The sequence below is a fragment of the Muscardinus avellanarius genome (genome assembly GCF_963383645.1).
Source record: "Muscardinus avellanarius genome assembly, chromosome: 9".
In the NCBI taxonomy this organism is placed as follows: domain Eukaryota; kingdom Metazoa; phylum Chordata; class Mammalia; order Rodentia; family Gliridae; genus Muscardinus; species Muscardinus avellanarius.
In genome coordinates, this window is record NC_137795.1 from 1224412 (window position 1) to 1248883 (window position 24472).

The window sequence follows — 24472 nt, forward strand, 5'->3', positions numbered from 1 at the left end:
GAAAAAGATGCTCTCTGCAAAGCTGCCGTCCCAGGCTTAAAATGCATGCAAACGCCTTAAAGAAGGAGTAGAGCTAATGAAAAAAAAAAAAATCTAACAGTGGGCAGATTGTGGATCTCCACTGCATTCACGGCAAAGGGGCTGCCTGGTGCTGCCTCTGCCCCCTTCTGCTTAAAAACATGGGGGTCTTCCCCGCCAGAGCTCCTGACCCCCCACAGAAGCCAGGGAGAAGGCTGCGTGTCAACCCCGTTCACTGTAGGGCTGAGGTCACGCAGTAGAACACACCTCCCTGATGGGATTTAGCTCATATGGCCTCTAAACTGAAAAGGCTTTTCAGTAATATTTGTGAAATCCTTTCCTCTGGCACTGGCGTGGCTTCTGTAATCTTCACAATAAACTCCTCGATAGAGGTAGTTTTATCAGGGAACATGTTTTACAGGCGTGGAAATGACAACAGTACAGGATGTTGGTGCCAGACCTCAACATCTCCGGAGAGAACTTATAATGTTGTTTATTTGCCTTTAAGCCATATAACCCTATATCCTGAGTTCTTTTAGCAAAATGTTGAGGGAAATGTAATGTACATTTCCATACCAGTGCCCTTTTTGGGGGGAGGGGTACTGGATCTGACACCAGAGGCTATCTACACTGTGTGTGTGTGTGTGTGTATGTGTGTGTGTGTGTGTTTGTGTGTGTGCAAGCCTCCAAAGTCACTGGGATTACAAATGTGTGCCACCACACCTGTCTCCAGGTGCTTTACTTACACATCTCCAAGCTAGGCTTTGATACCTGGATGGGTAGGTAGTCTATGAAAATTATCACCCCCAGTCCCATGGCAAGAAGACAGTCCTAGAATGAAAGGATGCCACAAACGGGATGAGTGTTGTGAGTCTGTTCTTACTTCCTGCATCCTTGTGAACATTTCTGTATCTTGTATATCTGTTCACGTGTGTGTTATGTGTTTCTCACCAGACTGAATTGCACGAAGCAGGAATTTAATGTTCTGGCCCCTGTTCTATTCCCTGAGCCCAGCACAGTGTCCACTCCTAGAGTAAGGACTAGGTAATACTTTGCATTCTTTATCTTTTATTAGACACATTTATCTTTGTTCCCTTACCCAGTATGGGCTCCAAGTTGTCTGAAGCATGATGATATTTGGGAATTGTCATCCACGCCCTTAGTGGGTGGATCTTGCCCACTGCTGGGAGTCAGAGGCTGCAATCCTCAGCTTCTGGGGTGACTTGGGAGTAGGTGACAAGGACCTTCCTGCCAGATGTTTCTACTTTGAGCTCCTAAACCTTCAGTCAAAGACATGGATAGGCTGTCACCAAAGAGCTGGCTCAGAGTCCTCCATCCAACGTAGGAAGTGCGTGAGAAATGCTTGAAGAGGCTCCAGCTATCACGAGAAATGATCGTGTACCTGGTGGGAAGCTGAATTATCTTCTGAAACAACTAAAACTTATAGCACAACTGCTATAAGCTTAACAGAGTGACCCCCCCAAAAAAAAACTGGGTGGGGCTACTTTGCAAGAGGAAGGGCATTAGAAGACACCGTGGTTGCTCTTCTGTACAAATTGTCTCATTTAATTTGAGTTTATTTAAAATCTTTATTGATACAGTGTAATTATGCGTGGTAGTGGATGTGAAGTCATGGTTCATATATGCACACAACATCTTTTGGTGTCTTTCCCTCTGCGCCCCACCCCCCTCCTCCCTCCTGTACTTGCCAGGAGAATTGGTGATGGTACATTCACATACAAACATAACATCGTTGACTCTGTCTCCTTCCTGGAGCTTCTTTTTCCTCTCCCCTCCTCCTTCCCACAAACCCTTCCACTGTTCTACCGGTCTCTCCCCTAGTGTTCCCGAAGACCCCTTTCTTTTCTGTTTTCTCTCCAGCTTCCACAGGTGACAGAAGACACGTGGTCCCTGATTTTCGGAGTCTGGCTGATCTCCTTAGCTTGATGGTCTCTGAATTTGTTAAACATCTCACAAGCTGCAGTGTCTCCTGAAGGGCCCTCCTGCTGCCTGTCTGGCTCTTCACTCAGGGAGGGGCAGGGAATCTCCTCAGTAGGACCCTCCTCCTCTCAGAGCAGAGAACACTACCCAGACCCCTTTCCTCCCCGCCCTGGGCTTTCGGATTAAGAGTCCAGTGTGCACCATGATGGTTAGAGCGTCACTCTCAAAACAACGAATTTGCATCAGAGCCCTCAATTCATTGCTTATTATCAGCTTACTTTCAGTCAAATTAAGGCCTGGGACCAAGTGAGGGCCCCAAATTTAGGAGGGTGCCAAAATAACCCTCAATAATCAATAAAATATTTTAGTGTAAAATTTTTTAATCGAATTACTACAAAAAGTCACGATGTATAAAATCCTACATTTTAAATAGATTAGCCCTGGCCCGCAGCTGGGCGGTTGGGAGGGAAGGTGGTGATTCCCCTAGAGGAGGGGAGGGAGAGGAGAAGGGGGTGCCGGGATTGGGGAGAACTGATCTGGGTTCTAGTACCCACCAGATCGCAAAAGATTTCCTTCTTCACACTTTTTGGGTTCCGGGTACCAGTTTTGCACCGGTGCTCGCCCGGTTCTTCCCGACCTCGACCTCGAGGCAGGGGAGCCTAGGTCTAAAGCTCCTGGGAAGCGACAGGGTTGCGAGTGGTCACCCCTGGGTCGTGGCCCTGAGGGACGGATTTGGTGCAGACTGTGGGCGAGGTGGGGTCTGAGAGGCGGGAGTCGCCACGCTGGGGAAGCCCAAGGGCGCTGGGTCAGGCTCGCGGCCTTGGGGCCTCTGGCGATGGAGGCTGCGCGCCCGCATCGTGCAGCCAGGCTGGGAAAGGGCGCGGCGCTTTGGCTCCGGCCACAAGGACGCGAGGACGGCTCTGGCCACCCCGCACCCGCTTGCTGGGCGCCACGCGAGGGCGCGGTGCGGGGTCCAGGGCGCATCACCGGCCGCTCCGAGGACAAACTCGGGCCGCGCGGCTCTCGGCCTCGCCCTGGGGAAGGGACCGGGCGAGGCTGGGGCGGGGGCCGGCGCTCGCCTCCCGGGACCCCCGGGTTCTCGGGGAGCCGAGGAGGAAAGGCCGGGACCCGCCCGCCCGCCCGCCGCGCTGCGCCCCAGCCTGGGGCCGCGCCCCGCGGGCTCCGAGGGGCTGCGGTCGCTCTCCCCGAGGGCCCGCGGCGTCCTTCTTGCTCGATAGACAGAATTTATTCATCCCAAGGCACCGAGGCCATGGCTGCTGATTTTGTCATCTACCCGAAAGATCTGGAAGGAGACTGGGCGCGGCGTCCGGGGCCACGGAGAGCAGCTGCCCGGGTGCTGAGAAGCGGGTCTCTTCTCTCCAGCTGCCGGGGGCAGCCCGGGTTTGCAGAGACACCCGCCGCCCGGGCGCCGGCAGAGGGTCGGGGCGATCCCCCTGGGCCGGTCCCCGCAGCTCCCACGGCGGGGTCTGCTCGGCCTTCGTTAATCTTCGGGCTCTCGGTCAAAAGCCGGGAACATTTCTTCCAGCGCAGTTCTGGGGTGGACTGAACTTCTGAGTTCTGGAGGCTACCAAAGAGAATTTGAAAGCGTGGCTTGGATAAAGAGCCATCCTCCAGTCCTCTGTGAAACCGAACTCGGACATTTAACACGGTTTTTCCATCCCTAGGCTCTGAACTTCAAAGGATGTAAATATCAATGCGCCCCACTCCTATGCGCCTTTCAAAACGACACAGCTCTGCAATGACCACACACACGCACACACACACACGTACACAGAGGGAGGGAGGGAGGAGAGAGAGAGAGAGAGAGAGAGAGAGAGAGAGAGAGAGAGAGAGAGAGAGAGAGAGAGAGGGGTTTCTGAGATCAAAAACTTGAAGTTCAATTATAATTAAAGTTCCGTGTTACTTTCACTTATAGGAGGGTAACTTGGCGTGTTGCACATTAATGCGTTCATCTATGGACTTTGTCTCCTAGTCTTTGGTAGGAATGAATCACTGACTCTATTTTCATGTAGATGGTGAAACTTTTCGAGGTTTAGATAACCTACACCCTCTCGAGGCTGATGTGTGTTCAAGTTGGGATTAAAGCCTTCTCCAGAAAGCTGCGGCTTTCTGAGTCTGGTGGCTCAGGCTTGTAATCCCAGTACTTGGGAGGCTGAGACAGGAGGATCACAGGTTCCTGGCCAGCCTCAGCTACTTAGTGAGGCCCTCCACAACTTAGTGAGACTCTGTTACAAAATAAAGAATAAAAAATGGGGCTGAGAGTGGAGCTCAGATATAAAACCCCTGGGTTCAATAAAAACAAACAAAAACCAAACATCCTCCAATTCCCATGCATTTTCCAGTACCCCAAAGCAACCCTCAGCCTGTCCACAGCCTGGGAAGGGGCCAGCGGATGCGACACTGGCTGCTTTGCTCCAGCCCACTGGGTCCTGACCTGTTAACTGGTGCCAACAATGGGGTTTTGGAGGGACCCCGAATATAGTACTCTCATTTGGAAAAGGCTTTCAATCTCTTCTTCAACAGCACCTCTCTGCCAAGCTCTGGTTCCCCGTTTTTATAGCAACATATTGATTTTCAGAGGCAATAAATCTAAGAAGAGGGATGCCGTATCCCCGATAATAATGTCACAGCACATGCTTTACTGCCGAGGTTTCAACACCTCCAAGTTGCATAGTTCAGGGACACGGGAATGGCTCACCTACTGCACTGGACTTGTTTCAAGTGGCCTTTTCAATTTCTCTGGTTTGCCACCTGCCGCCTCAGCCTGCTCAGCCTTTCCAGCTTCCTACATCGCCTTTAATAGGATGAACAGTCAGGATTTTCTGCCCACAAGAGACCCATAACTGGGTTAATGCCACACTGGGAAAGGAGGTGGAGACTGATTTTCAGCCATTTGGTTGGTTTTCCCTGTGCTTGATAGGTTTTCCTGAAAATGCCCCTCCCATGATATCATTCAAATTTCAGTTTGAGCTATTAGGAAAATTATAACAACATGTTTCCTCAGTGTAAAACTCCAACGGGGAAGTTTTATATTTTTTAATCAAGGTATACTTCAAATGCAAAACTAAAAGTTTGTGACACCTTGTTAAAGTCTAAACTAGCAATTTTTATTGAACTCAGGGCTAGTCTAAAACTAGCCCTCCTGTCAACGAATCTCCCCTTGAGGAGAGTCCTCCTTTTTGACAGGCATTTGAAATAGGAAAGAAGCCACATATGTCCTTCAAAAGAAGGGCAATGCCGCCTTGAGACGTTGTGTTAGGGAAGGCCGGGGTGATGGGGTGATGGTTACCAAGTTTGGCTTGTCCCAAACCAAGAAAGCATTCAGTAATGAAAAGGGATGTTCAGAAATATCTGGTGCAGCGTCTATGTTGCTTTGGTCGAATCCCACAGCCTGCTGACTGCTGACACCCGGCTAGCTTGCTGTGCTGGCCCCGGGGAGCCCCTGGGCAGCCCGGCACAGCCCCAGGGCCAGGGTGTGCTGGGCAACTGGAGGGAGAGCTGCTTTGCAGCCTCTGGCTGGTGGGATGAACTGCTGGGGAATGCCTGTCAGCCACACGGGAAGCAGAGGTGGCTAGACACCTGCAGATACCTTCCAGCACCAGTTATATGGATTTCCCTGAACACACACACACACACACACACACACACACACACACACACACACACACTTGGCGCCTGTAATACAAATTTTAGTCACCATGCAGTACTTTGTTAGAAGTATTGACATAAGATGACCAAGATGACTTCAATCAGAACTCCCCCAGATGCCATTTTTTCAGATATCAAAATTTTGTGATGAGTTTTCTCCCCAGCGACTTCTGTCCTCCCCCACAACTGAGGAGGTAGGGTGTGAGTGCAGTGGGAAATGGAAGTTATTTTTCGACCTACCAAGAAGCTCCGAAGCCAGAACGACTGGCTGGAAAGGAGAACAAATATTTACATGTACAGCTTGAGTGTGTGCATGTCAGCCTGAGATTACATGGCTCCTACTGAAGCGGATTATCCTGCGAATTCAGAGAATTTGAGTTATTCCGACTGAACAGGCCAGCAGCCCCCCCCCCAACACACACACTGAGGCTGCGGGAAGTCCCGGCCAGAGGCCAGGGCTCCGTGTCCGCAGAGCCCGCGAGGCAGAGGTCACGCTCCCCCACCGCCGCGTGGTCCCCGCGCCCTTCGCGCCCCCGCAGCCGCCTCACTTGCCCGAGACCCTCTGGGCGGGAGCCTCGGGCTGGAGGCGCACCGGGGCCGCACAGCACCCTGCCACAGGCCCGCGCCTCTCGCTCCGAGCTTCTTTTCCAGGACGGGCACAGCCCGGTAGCAGGGCAGACTTGGGGGACCGCCGCTCGCGCTTGGAAGCTGCGCTCGAGGCGACCTGGCCAGCCAGGACCAGTGTCCCTCCGCACTGCTTAGCTCTCCCCGACTTTGTAAGCAAAAGAAAGGAAGGAACCAGAACTCTCCGAGGCTTCCCGCGGTCTGGGTTCTCCAACTGCGCCGCCGCCGGGCCCCCGGGTGCTGTGCGGAGATAACAGGGTCCTCTCCGGGCCGCGCGGAGCCCGGGCCGCGAGCCTGGGTGGGAGGGTGTCGGTGCTAGTTGCTGCAAGTGGTACCCCCTTACTCGGAGCTGGTGCCGGGTCCCTGCCGGCGACGGTCCACCGCGCCCTCCCGCCCATCCCGCACTGTCCACCGCGCCCTCCCTGCCTGGCCCGCACTGTCCACCGCGCCCTCCCGCCCATCCTCGCACTGTCCACCGCGCCCTCCCGCCCATCCTCGCACTGTCCACCGCGCCTCCCGCCCATCCCGGACTGTCCACCGCGCCTCCCGCCCATGCCCGCGCTGCCCACCGCGCCCTCCCGCCCATCCCGGACTGTCCACCGCGCCCTCCCGCCCATGCCCGCGCTGCCCACCGCGCCCTCCCGCCCATCCCGGACTGTCCACCGCGCCCTCCCTGCCGGGCCCGCGCTGCCCACCGCGCCCTCCCGCCCATCCCGGACTGTCCACCGCGCCCTCCCGCCCATGCCCGCGCTGCCCACCGCGCCCTCCCGCCCATCCCGGACTGTCCACCGCGCCCTCCCGCCCATGCCCGCGCTGCCCACCGCGCCCTCCCGCCCATCCCGGACTGTCCACCGCGCCCTCCCGCCCATGCCCGCGCTGCCCACCGCGCCCTCCCGCCCATCCCGCACTGTCCAGCGCGCCTCCCGCCCACGCCCGCGCTGCCCACCGCGCCCTCCCCCGCACTGTCCACCGGCCCCGCCCCCGAGGCCCCGCCCCCGGGCCGAGCGGGCCGCGGTGACGTGCGGCGGCGCTGACTGGCTGCGGGGCGGCGGGACAGCCGCCGGCAGCAGTTAAGGCGCGGGCCGCCGCCCCGGGCGCAGTGTCCCCGCGCCGCTCCGCACCCCGTCCGGCGCTCGCCCCGGCCGCTCCGCCGCCCCGCTCCCGGGCGGCCCCCCGGGCCCGCGGCCGGGCAGCGCCAGGCGGGCTCCGCCCCGGGCCCTCCCGGCCCCGCCGCCCAGCCAGGGTCCGGCTGACCGGCCAGACGGCCCGCGGACGCCGGGCGCCGTTTCGGGTCTTTGTCCGCCCGGGAGGCCGGAGCAGTTCGGTCGCTCGTCCCTGGCCAGCACCGTGCGCCGGGGACCATGGACTTCATGGCGTCGCCCAAGCCGCAGCTGTCCTCCCGGGCCAACGCTTTCTCCATCGCCGCGCTCATGTCCAGCGGCGGCTCCAAAGAGAAGGGGGCTGCGGAGAACACCATCAAACCCCTGGGTAAGTCGGCCGCCCGGCGGTCCGTCCGCGTGGACAGGGAGCCGGGGTCCTCGGTGACCTGCGAGGCTGGCGGCTGGGATCGCTGGGATCGCAGCCCCCGCCACCCAAACACACACACACACACACACACACACACACACACACACACACCCGGCTCGCAGCTCTTCTGAACCTTCATGCCCATACGTCTACCTCCAGAGCAAGTTTTTTTCTTCTTGGCCCAATTTTCTTCAAAGGCTTCACACTCTATTAAATACCCCGGGTTTAGCATCTCTTTGGGCCACTGCTCTCTTCAAACGGGGCAGATGGTGTGTGAGAGTGTAAGTTCGTTGGGTAAAAATATTCAAGGACAAGAAGTAAGGGAGCCTCTCTAAGACAACGCGGTTTGTGGGCGAATGTAACACCTGCTTGTGCGTTTGAAACCAAGTAGAAGGCTAAGTGACTTCACAGGGAACCCCTTGAATTGTGTTCCCCCTTGACTTGCATAGACTAGACAGCCCCAATCGCCACTGTGAAGTGCCACAGAACAAGCCAGTTCTCCTCGTGGAACCATTTTCTTTACAGAAGCTTCAGGCATATGAGTAAAACTCACTTGTATTCGAGGTCGGCAAAAACATTAACCAGTAACCATTTCCCAAATTGCTCGACTTTTAGTTAGACTGTTTACTTAACGGCGCTTGCCATTTATAGAAGGCACTAGGCTCAGGGTAAAAGCACAGTTAGGGATTATGTTCTCTGAGTGAATTGTGTGGGAAAGAAACGGCCTGCGATAAGCTTTAAACATCCTTTTACAATGGAGGGGGAAAGACGTTCTCATCACCCACTCTTGGGTCCTAGGTAATTAATTATCATTCACGCTGACCATCTCATATCCTTAAAGTAGCGAAAATAATCAAATTGCAAACTTGAGGTGATTTTTAATTCCTTCACGATTTTCCTTTCTTCTCCCTGACCACCTCAACTCTTTAAAATCGCATCCAGAATAGTCATCTTGTGAAAAAGGAAGTATTAGAGAAAATAAAAACCCCTGCAACAACTGGAACCAAGGGAAAGGAAAGATTAAAGGAAAAATTAGGAGTCTCTTCTCTGAGGTTTTCTCCCCTGTTCGCTGGTCCTTCCCACTTACCTTCCATCAAAACGAAAGCCTGCCAAGGACCTGGTAGCAACCAATCAAACCTCAATTATTTAGGGAAAAAAACTCTTAATTTTAAAGCTGTTTTTGTGTGACTTCTGGACATATCCACTTTTATTAGGGTATCCTGAATTCTTTATGAGCACCCCATCTTGTTTTGATATCTAGCAGGAAAAAGGATTTTAGGTTAAAATTCTGGACAGACATGTGGACAGCAGACAGAGAAGCTTGCCAGATCCAGCTGTACTGTCATTACTTTTTATGTATTTTCCTAAGAAAAATGACTTTTTATCTAAATGTTGAAAATGGATACTGTAAAGCCATTCCCAACTCTCCACAACCCCTCTCGTCACCCCACTCCATACAATCTGTAGAGTGAGCATTTTCTTAGCTTTTGAGAAGAACTAGGAGGCACTTGTGCCCCTAACACAGGAAAGCAACAGAGAACAATTAGTGACTACAAGCCAGGCATCCAGCAAGAGAAACACAGTTTCGCATAAGACACAACCTGTGTTGAAGCAAACCGTAGAGAGGGCATCCTGCGGGTCCACAAAAACACATTAAATCTTCTTAACCACCAGAACATTTCTATTTTATTTTTATCTTCTGTTTGCTAGTTCTGATGCACGGGTTAGTCTGGGGCTTCCAGAGCTTCCCTCTTTTAGTTGTTGGAAAGTAAGAAAAAATGTTAAGGTTACTTCTTAACTCCCTATAAAGACATCGGGTGATTGGGCATCTCAACATATTACAAGGAAACAAGGTTTCTCTGTATCCTTGTTCTCTTTCTTTGAATTTGAAGCAATTGGCATAAAAGGGACTTGGTTGTTCATTTAAAACATGCCCATGAGTTGGACTGTCATGGTGTGAGAAGAAGAGGCAGGCATCCTGTTTTCTGTGAGTCTCACATGAGGAATGGTGAGAAATAAGCAAACCTCTTATGGTGTAAACATGCCATGCACTCCCTGTACATCGGGTCCTGTACCTACGTTTAGGACTTGTTCTGTTTCTTGAGGGCATGTAGAATAGAGTTTGGAGATCGCTTCACATTGCAGATTGGAGTAGGTGCTTTTTTAAAGAATGGAAGATAATTAGGACAGTTACAAAAGCCCCCCCCCCATTCCATCAAAGTGACTCATGTGGTCCCAGACCCTTATCAGTGGGGCAGGAGAACGTTTGGTTCCTAGGCAGTGGTATTCTAGCTCTTCCCTGTTAGCCCAGGTTTGAGGTTGTTTTCCTTACTTTCAGGACTTTTTTTTTTCCCGGGTCTGGGGATGGAACCCAGGGGCATTCGACCTCCGAGCTACGCCCCCTGCCCTGTTTTTTATTCTTTATTTTGAAACCGGGTCTCACTAAGTTATGGACGGCCTCACTATATAGCTGAGGCTGTCCGCGAACGTCGATCCTCAGGTCTCAGCCTCCCGAATGAATGCTGGGATTACAAGCGTGCACCACCATGCCCGGCTACCAGGACTTTTTTCGGGAGAAAAAATATTTTTACACATTACCTTTCAAGTAATTATTGTAAGCCTATTCTAGAATGTGGGCCAGGCCAGAGAGCCTGGTTTTGTGATTTAGCCAGCTGGATCCATGCTGGTGCCTTTCCTGAGCTCTCAGGCAGGGAGGGACATAGGACTGTTCGAGTCCAACTCTCATCACAAAGCGTAGGAAGCTGAGAGCCAGGCACAGAAGTAAAAGCCCCCTCTTCAGTCCCACCTTTCTCCCAGTCCTTTGTCCTCCTTCCTGTTTTCTTTCTGGACAGGGGTCTCTCAGGAGGGACGGGGAAATTCCTTTCAATGTGGCAGAGGTACTGACTGATGGCTTCACTCCATTGGTCTCCGTAGAGAAAAGTGCCCGGTGGGTCAAAAACAGACGCAGAGATGGTGCCTGGCCCACAGCTGGAACGTCTGGAATTGGGGAAGAAGAGCCGCAGTGACATTAGCATTTTACCCTTCAGCATCACCACCTTTCTCTTTCTTCACCACTCACCTATTTATTCCCCAAAGCAGGTGTCAGTCGTGTTGGTAACAAGCTAGGGTTCCAGCGCTGTGGCTGTGCTCCTCCGGGGGGTGGAACCCAGCGACCTCCTGCGGTGCTGGGTCAAACTAACTGCGTCTTTCCAGAGTCAAATCCAGGCGCCCATTTTGGGTGCACAGTTCTCCTTCCCGAGACGTGTGTGTGTGTGTGTGTGTGTGTGTGTGTGTGTGTGTGTGTGTCTGACAGTTTCATCTCTCAATCTCCCTTCTCTGCCTCCAGAGCAGTTCGTGGAGAAGTCTTCCTGCGCCCAGCCCCTGGGCGAGCTGAGCAGCCTGGACGCCCCCGGGGAGTTCGGGGGCGGGGGCGGCAGCAGCAGCCCCTCCTCCTCGGCGTCTCTGTGCACCGAGCCGCTGATCCCCACCACCCCCATCATCCCCAGCGAGGAAATGGCCAAAATCGCCTGCAGCCTGGAAACCAAGGAGCTCTGGGACAAGTTTCACGAGCTGGGCACCGAGATGATCATCACCAAGTCGGGCAGGTGCGCAGTGGGGAGCCGCCGACTGCGGGAGGGGCGGGCGGCTGGCGGGGCAGGGAGGTGGCCGGCCGGCCCGCGTCTGCGGCCAGCGGCTGTGCTGAGGTCCGGGGACCGCTGTCCCGGCCTGGCTGTGGAAGCCTGCCAAGGCCATACTGCGAAGGGGCGGGCCGGGCCCCGCAGCCCCAGCCTGTTCTCCGGTCCTTGCACCTGGGGCGGGTTAGGGTGCTGGGTCAAGGGCTGGAGGTTGGCGGCGGGGGGCTTCGGCGAGCGGGTAACTGGCCTTCTTATTATCTTCAGTTTGCAGAAGCCTCCAGCTTCCATTACCCCTAAATCTGGGCGGGAGGGCGGGGCGGGGTGGTGAGTGAATCTTAAAGGAAGCCATTCCCCGCTGGCCAGGATGGGAAGGAGCTCGCTCGGCGGGCCCTGGGAGCCCAGGCTCGGAGGGAGGTCGGTGCACTGGTAGCTCCCGCTCTCCGGACCCTGGACGGATCCGATTCCGCAGGGTCTCTGAAGAAACTTATTTCACAACACACACACCCCCCTGTACAATTGCATCAAGTCTGGTAACTTGGGTTCCCTGGAGCCCAGGGTTTTCCCCAATCGCAGACCTTCGGTGGGGGGAGGGAGCACAGAACTGCCAGGTAAGGGCGAGGGTTGGCGTGCAGGTCCTCTGTTTGGAGAAAGGCCCCCTCTATTCCCAGCTCGGGCCCCTCCCTCCCAACTCGGGGGGATTCCCTAGGACGCGTGACCCGCGCGGGCCCACCGTCTCTGTTTGTCAGGAGGATGTTTCCTACCATCCGGGTGTCCTTTTCGGGCGTGGATGCCGAGGCCAAGTACATCGTTTTGATGGACATCGTTCCCGTGGACAACAAGAGGTACCGCTACGCCTACCACCGGTCCTCCTGGCTGGTGGCGGGCAAGGCCGACCCGCCGCTGCCAGCCAGGTTTGTGCCTTTAGATTTTACCCGCATCAAAACGTGTTCTGACCTCCTCTGGCAGAAGGTATCTGGCTTGTGCGAATCCTGGGCAGGTGCGGGCTCTGCAAAGGCGCGCACTCCAGAACGGAAAGCAAAATATATGGGTTAGTTTCTAAGAAAGGCAGCTTGTGGGCAGAGAACACATTGTTTTAAGTTTTATTTTTTATTATATCTCAAATTTCCCTTACATTTAAGTTTGAATGTTTATTAGAAACATGACCACTTTTTAGTAATATACGCTAATTGGCTAAGTAGAACCAGACTAAATATAATAATGGAATGATGGCCCTAAAATCTTTTTAGAACTATTTTGGTAAAGTGGTTGCTAACAGTAAATATTCGTTAACAATTTGTTAACAATTGGTAGTCTCTGCACAAAATAAGCAATTTTTGGTAAAATTTGGTTGTTTTGGATCAGTAAAAGGCTCAGAGGTTTTAAGAAAAGCAAACTCCTTTTTTCTTGCTCCCCATTTTAGTGGATGACTGTAATTCAGCAAGCTAATATTCTTTTATATGCATTTTACTCAGTTAATATATTAGAAATCATATATGTTTATTTCTTTTATAGTTGTTGCTAATGATGTCTAAGAATATCCTGTTTTAAAATTCTCATGTAAACCTTTATTGTGGCTGTTTACCCAAATGACCATTCTGGGGGAAAGAGAGCCTGTATTTGTGAATACTAATGGCGGAAGTTACTAAACTAGCTGCACACTTTAGAGTAAAACAAAGAATACTAGATGACTGTATATGTTGTGTCCCAAAGCCTCACAGCTTCTTTGTTGTTTCGTGACTGAATTTTTGTAATTGATTGAAAGTTTGCATCAAAGCTAAGAATTTATTTAACTGTACAGATATAGGAACATTAAAGTTATGACTGGATATTTGTAAGTATCAATCTGGAGTCATAGTCAAGGCACAAAATCACAATTTACACATATAGTTCAAATAGAGTATTCAGCTTACTTAATAGTTGATCAGATTATTGAGTGGACAGTATGCTAGCGCACTAGAGAAGAGATTACCAACATTCTGTCAGACAAGGAAGGTCGTCTTCTCAACCTTCTAAATCAGTATGTTAAAAACAGGACTAAAGACTAGCTTAAAAATTATAACTCATTTTTAATTGAGCAAGACACATCAGTTTATACTAGATATTTAAGTAGATATTGAACTTAACAGAATTAGTGGTGTCTACTATTTAATATTCAATTTGTTATTCTGGAACCTCTTTTCAAACCTTTCAATACTGTTTTGAGAGAGAGGGTGAGAGAGAATATTCTGGCAGATTCCTAACCATTTTTTTTTTAAATAAACAAACACTTATTTTTTGTTTTCCCCAGTCTTTTCTCTAAGAAGCTAATCAGTCTTACTTAACATACATTTTCTTCCTATCTGAAAGTATGGGGAAATGGTGCAGAGCAGTACTTTGGAAATATGACATGTCTTGTTTATGTTACTAATCTGTTCTGGTTAGAGAAAGAAAGCGCGTACCAATACACTATCTCAACTGAAGCTTGTTTAAGCTATTGCTGGAATTTTAAGTCCTGGTGCAAGGGGGCTTGAGAGAGGAGGGGCTTCCTGTATGTTTTTTAAATTTATCCTACTTCAGTTTATTTATATTGATATAAGATAAAAATGTGTAGTAGATTATGGAATAGAAACATTCTAGATAAGTAACTATTTTTCTTAATGCTATTAAAATAAATAGTTTGTTATGTTTTCTATATCCATAAAGGAAAGGGAAAGAATGTGGAAAAATAAGAATTTTTGTACTGATGGTATAATTGTTAATGGTTCTGGGTCTTTGAAACACTTTATATCAGTTTAAGTTTGTTGCCCAGTCTTTTTTTCCCCTTTTCTTTCTTTTTTTTCTTTTTTCTTTTTTTCCTTTTTTTTTTTTTTCATGTGTGTGTGGCACTGGGCATTGAACCCAGGGGCATTTTGCCTCCGAGTTACACCTCCAGCCTTTTTATTTTTTGTTTTTGAAATAGGGTCTTGCTACGTTGGTGATAGTCTTGCTAAGCTTCTGAGGCTTATCTGGAACCTGTGATTCTCCTGTCAGCCTCCCAAGTACTGGGATTCAAGCGTGCACCACCATGCTTGGCTTTGGTCAGTCATTTCTAACAAGAAGAAATAATGATTAGCGATATTGTTTGGTAGCAGTAATGAATATGGCATCATTTGTGATCTAAACTAATGTTACATTTTCATATAGTGCTCTTCCTTTTCTTTCATTGATATTTAAGGAAATAAATATTTTAATTAATGTGATTACATATAGTAAATGTAATATTTAATGAGGAAATATTTCATCGACTTATAGGACTTTTAATAATATTGAGTTTTGGGGGGTAACGGGATGAGTACTGTTCAATAAAACAACCATGCCTATAAAATTGCAGCTTGGGAGGGATGAAATCCGAAAAGCTATCGTGTTTGTGATATCAAAGGACACTCAGACTGAAAAGCAGCTATGAGCACCCCTCTTACAAGCACTGACACACAGGAGACACCCGAAGCCTCCTCTGCTTCAGGGCTGCGCTGCTGCAGCTCCTTGGTGCGCTCAGTGTCTTTTGCGCTGCTGTGGGTTTCAGCGTGGCTACAGGACTCTTTATAGTCCTCTTCTGTGGCAAACCATGGCACAGACTTCTGGTTCTTTACACGAATATTGCACGGAAAGGTTTCTGTTAATTTTTTCTCTTGCTATATCCAACCAAAATATTATGTTTAGTTATAAGGATCCTACGTGGAATTTTACTCAGAAGGAGCCTGTTATATGAATAAAGGCATCTGTAAAGGCTAGGGGCATCGCCCCGTGGTAGAGCACATGCTCAGCCTCCAGGAGGCTCTGGGTTCAATCCCCGGGAACTTTTTCTATTAGAATAAATATTTCACCTTCCCCCTCACTAGTTTGGTCATTTCCCTCAGATTTCAGAAAGGCTATGTCAAGAAAGTATCAGAAACCTGGCTGTGGTGGCACATACCTGTAATTCCAGTACTTAGCAAGATCCTGCTTAAAAATTAAAACATAAAAGGAGCTGGGTGTGTAGCTCAGAGGTCAAATGCCCCCTTAGAGTTGGCATGAGGAGAAGCTGCCAGGAGAGGAATTTTCAGAGTCATGTGTGGGTGATGGGCACAGGTAAAACAATGGCCTGCATTTTGCTGTGAGTAAAAGATAACGTTGCACATAAGAGCACTGATCACAAATGAAGGGGTTTTCCCCATCACACTTTTTGTCTTAAGCTATTTACAGATAAATCAGTTATATGGTCCCAAGTTTATCCAGTTTGTTTAAGGAGCAGGCAAACAGATAAAGCATGTATTAGAACACAGACAGTTCTGATAAGTGGACACCTGTGCATTCGACACGGCTTTATATAATGCCAGGATGCTCTGTTTTATAATCGTAAAGAATACAAACCTTAAACTGAGTCACTTTTAAGTTTAAATAATTGGAGTCTCTAAAATTGTTTCCTCTATTATATTTTTTGTTTTTATTACTTTTTGGTGATGCTTGTAATAGGAACTCCTACAATTAGTGTAACCTAGACTTCTGAAAATAACTACAATAAGACTTTACATTTGATAGATGTAGACCAGTAGCTGATTAGATAGATGCAAAAAACAACCTTTTTTTTTTTTTTTTGGTGGTACTGGGGTGGAACCCAGAGGCTTTCTACCTCCGGGCTATACTCTCAGACCTATTTTATACTTTATTTGGAAACAGGGTCTCACTAAGTTGCTGAGAGCCTCACTAAGTAGCTGAGGCTGGCTTTGAACCCGTGTGATCCTCCTGTCTCAGCCTCCCAAGCACGGGGATTACAAGCGTGTGCCACCACGCCCAGCTAAAACAACCCATTTTTAAAAAATCGTTTGCTCACCAGATAATAGAAAACTTACTAAGTATTACTCCATTTATATCATAGGTACACAAAGATTAGACATTTTAGAGTTACCTTAGTATTGCTCTATTAGTAAACTTGAGGCACATGGAGCAAATAAATGGCTCACTTAAACGTTTTGGGTTCCTTTACAATCAGAGCATTTTATAACCCACAGAGACAATTTTTAAGTTTCTCAGTAAAATTTCTCATTATTTTCTTAGGCTCTATGTGCACCCAGACTCCCCTTTTACTGGCGAGCAGCTGCTCAAGCAGATGGTGTCTTTTGAAAAGGTGAAACTCACCAACAACGAACTGGATCAACACGGCCATGTAAGTGCGGTGCCGGGGACTGCACAGCATCCCGGGATGGTGTGGACACAGGACAAGGCGCCCGCTCTCCCAGCCCCCTTCCCCTCTCTGCTTTCCACTTCTGAGTCATTCTGTGAGAACATCCCTGTGTTCTTCAGGCTCCTTGGCTGCTTTTGTCAAGAAGTCATTTACAGGGATGCTGTGTGCCCCTTCTGTGCAGAAGGGCAGGATCTCCTTCGGGCTTCTCCAACCTTCACCAGAGCCAACTACACATGTGTTCCCGCAGGCTCCCGCAGCCTCATCTTGGATTAAGCATGTGGTTTCTGTTCCCACTATATCAGATACTACAGCACAAAGGGAGTGGGATGGGACTTCCTGCGCGGCTTCCTCCAGTGTGCTCTGTAAATCACATTTATGTGAGACGCAGCAGCACAAAAGGGCTTTATCCCCAGATGAGTTAGCAGAAGTGTTGTTTACTCATTATGCATTTCCCTTTTAGGAGCACTTCAAAACTGCTAAAACAAAGAATACTGAAATTAAAGTGAAACTAATTTAATTTTTGTGTCAAAAGAGTTCATGAAAATGTGGAAAAGAGAGGAAATTATAACTGAGCTCTTTTCACAAGTTCATATAACAGGTAGTTATTGATGGAAGCCCTTGCACATTTGCCAAAATTTTCTTTTGAAGGCATTGTCTGTAATGTGATTTAATTAAATAAAATGATAAATAAAAATTTAAATTTAAATAAGTATTAATAACATTTATTATTATTATTTATATAAATAAAATAAATTTTTTTTGGTGGTACTGGGGGTGGAACCCAGAGGCTTCCTTCCTCCGGGATATACTCCCAGACCTTTTGTATATTTTATTTGGAAACAGAGTCTCACTAAGTTGCTGAGAGCCTCACTAAGTAGCTGAGGCTGGCTTCGAACCCGTGCGATCCTCCTGTCTCAGCCTCCCAAACGTGGGGATTACAAGCGTGCGCCACCACGCTCCGCAAATAAAATAAAAATTTACACACAAATTCTGTTTTAGATTTTATGCTAAGAAAACTTAAGGCAAATTTTAAAACATATTTTTGTTAAGAAAAATATTGTATGTTTTTTGCCTCATTGTCAAAAACGAACACAGATACTCTCATAGATTTTTTCCTTGGCTCAGATATTCTGGCATAATTATGCTATTATCTCTTTTACTAAGAAAGGCTCTTGTTGCTTAAAATTTTAGATTTTATTGGATCAGTGCAATATAGAGGAAATATTTCAAAATCTTTCTCAAAGAAGATGGCTTTAAGTAGATAAAATATTAGAGAGTTCTAGATACGGTTTCAAATGGTGGATCAAATCTAGAACTAAGCAAATCGCTCTAGGAGTTGCCAGCACATATTTCTCCATAGGAGAACCTGTTCATCACAATCAAATCAGGGTTCCAGGTTAAATGATGCTGTTGGGATATTTCAAGTAGATTAATAAGTTTCTGTTGTTCCAGGTTTGGGAAAAGGTAGTTGTTCTTTAAGGATATTGGCATAACTGTTTTTTTTTCTTTGTTTTTGATGCTTCCGCTCATGGATTTTTTTATGTTAAAATTCATGAAATGCCTGAATGATATTTTTATAGTCAGTGATCTTTCTTAACATTGTTCATTTCAAATTCCTGGGCTCCAACTGAAATCTTTGCAAGGAGAAAGGAAATTGTTTTAAGTTTTGGTATTTTCCATACGTGATAATTTCAGGAGAATTATTCGGGTCTCTTCAGAAAGGCTTGTGAATTCATTTTGAAATCAGCTGTACAAAATTCAAATGTTTTTCTTTTTAGCATCAGCTTCATGGGTAGGAATAGCACTGAGATGGATTGCTGGAGTCCTGGATTCTGGTCTGATCATGCTAAGATTAGACTGACCAATTGTTTAGTCTTAGATCATTGCTTATATCCATTTTAGCTTTGAAACTTTTTAATTTAACACAGCCCCTTTTTATCAGAATTAGTGGGTTGTGCAAACTATAAAAGATTTTTAGATCCTGCCTTGTTTAGCTAACTTTTGAATCACTTCTGAAGAAACCCTAATATAGACAACTTTTTAGTCTTATAAAAAATCCTGTTCCCAGGAATAGAAATGAATGAAGCAGAGTCCACATTTCTAAAGTTTTTGTTTGTTTGTTTGTTTGTTTGTTTTTTGCGGTACTGGGGATGGAACTCAGGGATTCTACCTCTGAGCTACACCCCCCGCCCTATTTTTTATTCTTTATTTTGAAACAGAGTTTCACTGAGTTGCAAAGGGCCTCACTAAGTAGCTGAGGCTGGCTTTGAACCTGTGCAGTCCTCCTGTCTCAGCCTCCCAAATGCTGGGATTACAAGGGTGTGCCACCACACCCAGCTGAAACTTGATTTTAAAAAATAAAGAAAATTTATGACCCCTTCCCCCCAATCACATGAGAAAAGACCCATGAAACGTCTGTGTTACTTGGCAGTTATTTTGGTAAAGTGTGATTCACAATGATGACGCTGCATCATGTGAAAATGATTTGCCTCAAGAACAGAAAGGGTAGATCCTAATCTTAAGATTGAATTTGAAATGTAGATTCGATGGCCCTTGCTTTGCGTCCCTGTACTTTGGCCTCTTTAGCAGGCTAAATATGTACAATTCCACACTTCCTGTCTCTCTGTCGTAGATCATTTTGAACTCAATGCATAAGTACCAGCCACGGGTGCACATCATTAAGAAAAAGGACCACACGGCCTCACTGCTCAATCTGAAGTCTGAAGAATTCAGGACGTTCATCTTTCCAGAAACAGTTTTTACAGCTGTCACAGCCTACCAGAATCAACTGGTAAGTGGACAGTTCACAGTTTCGTTTCTGCATAATACAAGAATTTAGGATGTTCTTCCAATTTTCTTGGAAAGAAGGGATACTCCCGTGCTCCGAATGGTGGTCCACTTTGGAGAGAGCTATTGAATATCATCCCTAGGGCCTCTAGAGCGTCTTGTGTGACCACGTATTACACTATCCATCTTATTTTCTAGAATCTTTATACTTTAGGTCAAGATTGTTCATTTCCCACTCCCCGTCCCCTGTCTGCCTTCTCACATTTTCTTCTCCAAGACAGGTGTTCTGTCTTGCTTTTTATTTGATTACTTGCAGATAACCAGGATCTTTGGGCTCCTCTTGTCATGATGTTGTGTTTTGGTTTCTGAGTGAATGATTGCTAAGTGCCACCCCGTAGAGAGCTCCACATATTTTTCTTGATAATTTTAATTTTGACAGGAATCATCACCAACAGAAGCCCTATGAGTACATTTTGTGATGAGAAAATTGAGGTTTTCAGTGGTTAAGAAAGACACTCACTTGAGGCCACAAACTTGGTAAACAGCAGACCCATTGTGGGGTTTTGATCTTCTAGGTCTTCATTTCTCCCTCTTGTTGTATTATAATAGATTGCAAGGCAAAGGAACTGACCACACTGGCAGTGTCAAAGTTTCAAAAACTGAATTTGAAAACATGGCTAAATTAAAATAAACTAAAAAGAGGGATGTGGTGGCACATACCTGTAATCCTAGTACTTGGGAGGCTAAGACAGGAGATCATAGGTTTGAGGCTAGCCTTAGCAACTTAGTGAGACGCAGAGGCAATGTGGCGGGTGTCTCAGGAAAAGAAAGGGAAGAGGAAAGCCCAGGTCGCTCTCTGTAAATGTTTAAATGGAAGCCCAAAGGAAGGATGTGGAGAAATGACCAGAGTGAATGTATATGTGTTAAACACTATAAGTTCATATGGCTTTGATTAGATTTCACTGCACCACCGTGTTAGTTAACTTTGAGGTAATGTGACCACAGTGCCTGACAAGAACAACTCGTAGGAGGAAAGGTTTGTCCCGTGGGTTCAGAGGTTCAGTCCACAGTCAGCAGGCACCAGTGTCAGGGCAGTGCGGCAGTCATGGCAGAGGAAAGCTGCTCCACTCTTGGCAGCCAGGAAGCAGGCAGAGAGAGAGGAGAGCAAGAACCAGCAAAAGAAAGAGTCTCCAAGGCCACCCCCCAGGGACCCACTTTGCCAGCCATGCTCCACCTGCCTGTAGTTTTCATCGCCTCCTTGTAAGTCCATTCAAACTATTGATCCAGCAAATGGATTGATCCCCTGATGAGGTTATAGCTGTCACCGTCCAACCATTGCCCAAAAGCTCCGTCTCTGAATCCTGCTGTATTGGGGACCTCGCTTTCAATACATAGGCCCTTGGGGGAGCATTCAAATCTAAACCATAACAACTACTATGACGGCCATTTTCCTTATCTACAAATTGGAGCTAAGAACTGAGGATTTTATAGAATTGCTGTGAAGATGGGACGTGATGGTAGGAGTAAATGTACCTTTGGAGACTGTAAGGCTGTACTATCACAGGCATGTCACAAGAGAATTTGTCCTCATTTGAATTTTAGCATTTAGTGGTGTGTTTTTAATGAGATAAATCAAATCATAGTTATCATCATGTGAATAAATCATTTTATTGTACAAGAAAACTATTGCCGATTTTGAATGATCTCCAAGATGACAACTCAATAGGGAAAACTCAGAGAATGTCCAAGCTAAATCTGTGGGTATAGACTATGGCCCACAAAAGCCTAAAACCTAAAACTAAAATTACAAGGGTGCATGGTGGCACACCCTTGTAATCTCAGGACTTGGAGGCTAAGACAGGAGGATCATATAGGTTCACGGCCAGCCTCAGCTGCTTACTGAGGCCTCCACAACTTAGGATACCTTGTTTCAAAATAAAGACTAAAAATTAGGGCTGAGGGTATAGCTCAGAGGTAGAATGCTCCTGGGTTAAATTCCTAGTATCACAACAACAATAAAAAAGCCTAAAACCATAATACGATTTCCCTGAAAAGTTTGAAATGGTGTAACAAACAATTCTATCTTTAATTTATTCAAAGGCACATGGAATGCATGTATTATAGGTTCAGAAAATATTCCTGAAACATTCAGTTTATTTTATGCTAACTGAATTTATAACTTATATGATAAATATATTAGACTTATAAAAATTTAAGGAACCCTGTCCATTTTGGGGGGTGCTGAGTATTATACTAAAGTGTATTCTATCCCTGAGTTATACCCTCAACCCTTTTTTTAAATTTTGAAACAGGGTCTTTTTAAGTTGCTGAGGGTTTCACTAATTTGCTGAGGCTAGCCTCAAGCCTGCAATCCTGTTTCAGCCTCCAAAGTACAAGTATCACAGGCATGCACCACTATACCAGCCTGATGTTGTGGAATGAAATAAAAACTTGTCAGTTGGAAATGTCAATACTTTTATCAGAATTTTCTGTAAAGAGAGCCAAGAATAAGTAAAATATCTAAGTGAAAATTATAGAGGCAAAACAAAAACTAAAGGAAGTTTCTAAATGCGATGCTTTAGATTTGGTGACAGCTATCCTGAAGAAATATAGGCAGAATCTCTCATATCACAGTACATTGACGAAGGCAGGCACTGTTATATAACACTCATCAATGTTTAGACACTGTGCACAAAGCAACATGCGAAGGGTGTAGCCTTATTTAAACTTCACAATAATATGACGAGATAGGAATAATAGTATTTTTATTCTTCATTGCTCAGCTGAGAAAATTAAGGTACCAGTTAATTAAGTCACTCAAAGTGACTTAACAAGACTCAGGAGTCAGTGGCCTTCACTGAGCTGGGGGGACTCTCAGCGTGTGACCCTGATGTCTTTAAAAGGAGTTCAACTCATGTTGTTGTTGTTGCTGCTGCTGCTCCTCCTCCTCTTCCTCCTCTTCCTCCTCCTCTTCTTCCTCCTCCTCCTCCTTCTCCTCTTTTTTTTTCTTTTTCTTTTTGGTGGTACTGGGGATCAAACACTTCTACCTCTGGGATACACTCCCAGACCTATTTGATATTTTATTTGGAAACAGGGTCTCTTAAGCCAGCAAGGCTGGATTCCAACCTGCGCGATCCTCCTGTCTCTGCCTCCCAAGCGCAGGGATTACAAGTGTGTACCACCATGCCCCCTTCCCCCTCCTCCTCTTCCTCCTTTTCTTTCTCTTCTCCTCCTCCTTCTTCTCTCTTTCACTCTCGATCTCTCTCTTTCAACAAATACTGCTCAGTTGCTGTGCATAGGCCCTGTTCACACTGCAGGAGATTGAGTGTAACACGAGGCTTGCTCACACTGCACGGGATTGAGTGTAACACGAGGCTTGCTCACACTGCATGGGATTGAGTGTAACAGGAGGCTCACCAACCTAAACTGGAAGTCAGAACATCTACTAACACTGGCTGCAGTTAATAGGAGCGACGTGCTTTAATGCCATTAGCTTGCTTAGTATTTTTCCACAAGACTTTTTACTTAGAAAAACTAAAAAGTACAAAAAAGTAATAGGTGCCCAATAAAACCTCCATTTAGATACAATTATCATTTTGCAAAATTCTCCTTCCCTCTGTAGGGATCTATAATACCTTCCCCTTCCCCTCAATCTTCTGAAACTAGGATACATGCCCTCTGACCACACTTCACTTCTAGAGACATCTACAGACATATTCTGACAAGGGCATCATTTTGTAACCATGATATCTTTATCGCTAAGAAAATTAATGAGTATGCTTTAATATAATCTAATATTCAGTTCATTTATAAATTTTAATATGGACCAATAATGTCTTTGGTAACCTTTTCCCTCCCCCTTATCTCTGAACTAGACCAAACTAAAGTTCATGGTGTGTACTTTCTATTTTTAATTTACAAAAATACTTCCATTTTCCTTCCTTCCTTCCTTCCTTCCTTCCTTCCTTCCTTCCTTCCTTCCTTCCTTCCTTCCTTCCTTCCTTTTCTTTCATTTCTTTTTTCTTCCTTCCTCTCTTTCTTTATTTTCCTTTTTGTGGTACTGGAAGTTGAACCCAGGGGCATTATACCTTCGAGCTACACTCCCAGCCCTAACTTGATTCTTTTTTAAACATGGTCTCACTAAGTAAGTAAGTAGCACAGGACCTAAGTTGCCGAGACTGGCCACAAATCTGCAGTCCTTCTGTCTCAGCCTCCCAAGTACTAGGATTACAGGCATAACTATCACACCAGGCTTCATACTTTTTCTTAATAATCTTACTGAATTCTAATATGAATTCCCAAAGGAAGCCCTTTGAGTGTCATTTTGTAGATGAGGAAGCTGAGGTTCTAAGTGATTAAGGCACTTACCCAAGGCCACATTTTGTGTGTGTGTTCTTCTGGGGATTGAACCCAGGGGCATTCTATCTCTGAGCTTATAACCGCAGCCCTATTTTTTAATTCTTTATTTTGAAACAGGGCCTCACTAAGTAGCTGAGCCTGGCGGTGAACCTGGATCCTCCTGTCTCAGCCTCTCGAGTACTGGAATTACAAGTGTGGGCCACCACACCTGGCTAGGCCACAAATCTGAGAGACGGCAGACGCTCCAGTTCTGGTCTGTACCCCTCCTTCTTGGTAGCAGTACCATAAATTGCAAGACAAAGGAACTAACAACTGGCAGTGTCAACGTTTCAAAAACTGAATTTGAAAATGTGGCTGAATTAAAATAGTTTCAAAAGCGAGGTGCAGAGGCCCATATCTGCAGTCCTAGTACTTGGGAGGCTAAGACAAAAGGATCATGGGTTTGAAATCAACCTGGGCAACTTAGCAATACCCTGTTTCAAAATAAAAACTAATAGAAAGGGTGACAGGTATAGCTCAGAGGTAGAATGCCTGTGGGTTCAAGCCCCAGGACCAAAGAAACATAACAAGAAACAGGTTAAACTACTAGTTAATGAAGATTCCAACACTATTTGCTCCTCTTGCTAAAGCTTTTTTTTTTTCTAGTTGCCATATAAATAGACTAAAAATATGACCACAAGAACCCTCTATCCCTTATTATGTCATAAAGCATAAAGATTATTATGATGAGTAT

At 46.9% G+C, this 24472-nt stretch overlaps 1 protein-coding gene across 1 annotated transcript in view; it reads left to right on the forward strand.

The window, feature by feature from the left end:
- Nucleotides 1-7613: 7613 nt before the first annotated feature.
- Nucleotides 7614-24472, forward strand: part of TBX20 (T-box transcription factor 20) — a gene marked incomplete at both ends in the record, with an annotated part of 49497 nt that continues 32638 nt past the window's right edge. Inside the window, 5 exons of the mRNA XM_080701984.1 lie at nt 7614-7740; nt 11126-11384; nt 12161-12325; nt 16467-16575; nt 19226-19384. Coding sequence (XP_080558110.1) covers nt 7614-7740; nt 11126-11384; nt 12161-12325; nt 16467-16575; nt 19226-19384 — 819 coding nt within the window. The remainder of the gene's footprint in view (nt 7741-11125; nt 11385-12160; nt 12326-16466; nt 16576-19225; nt 19385-24472) is intronic.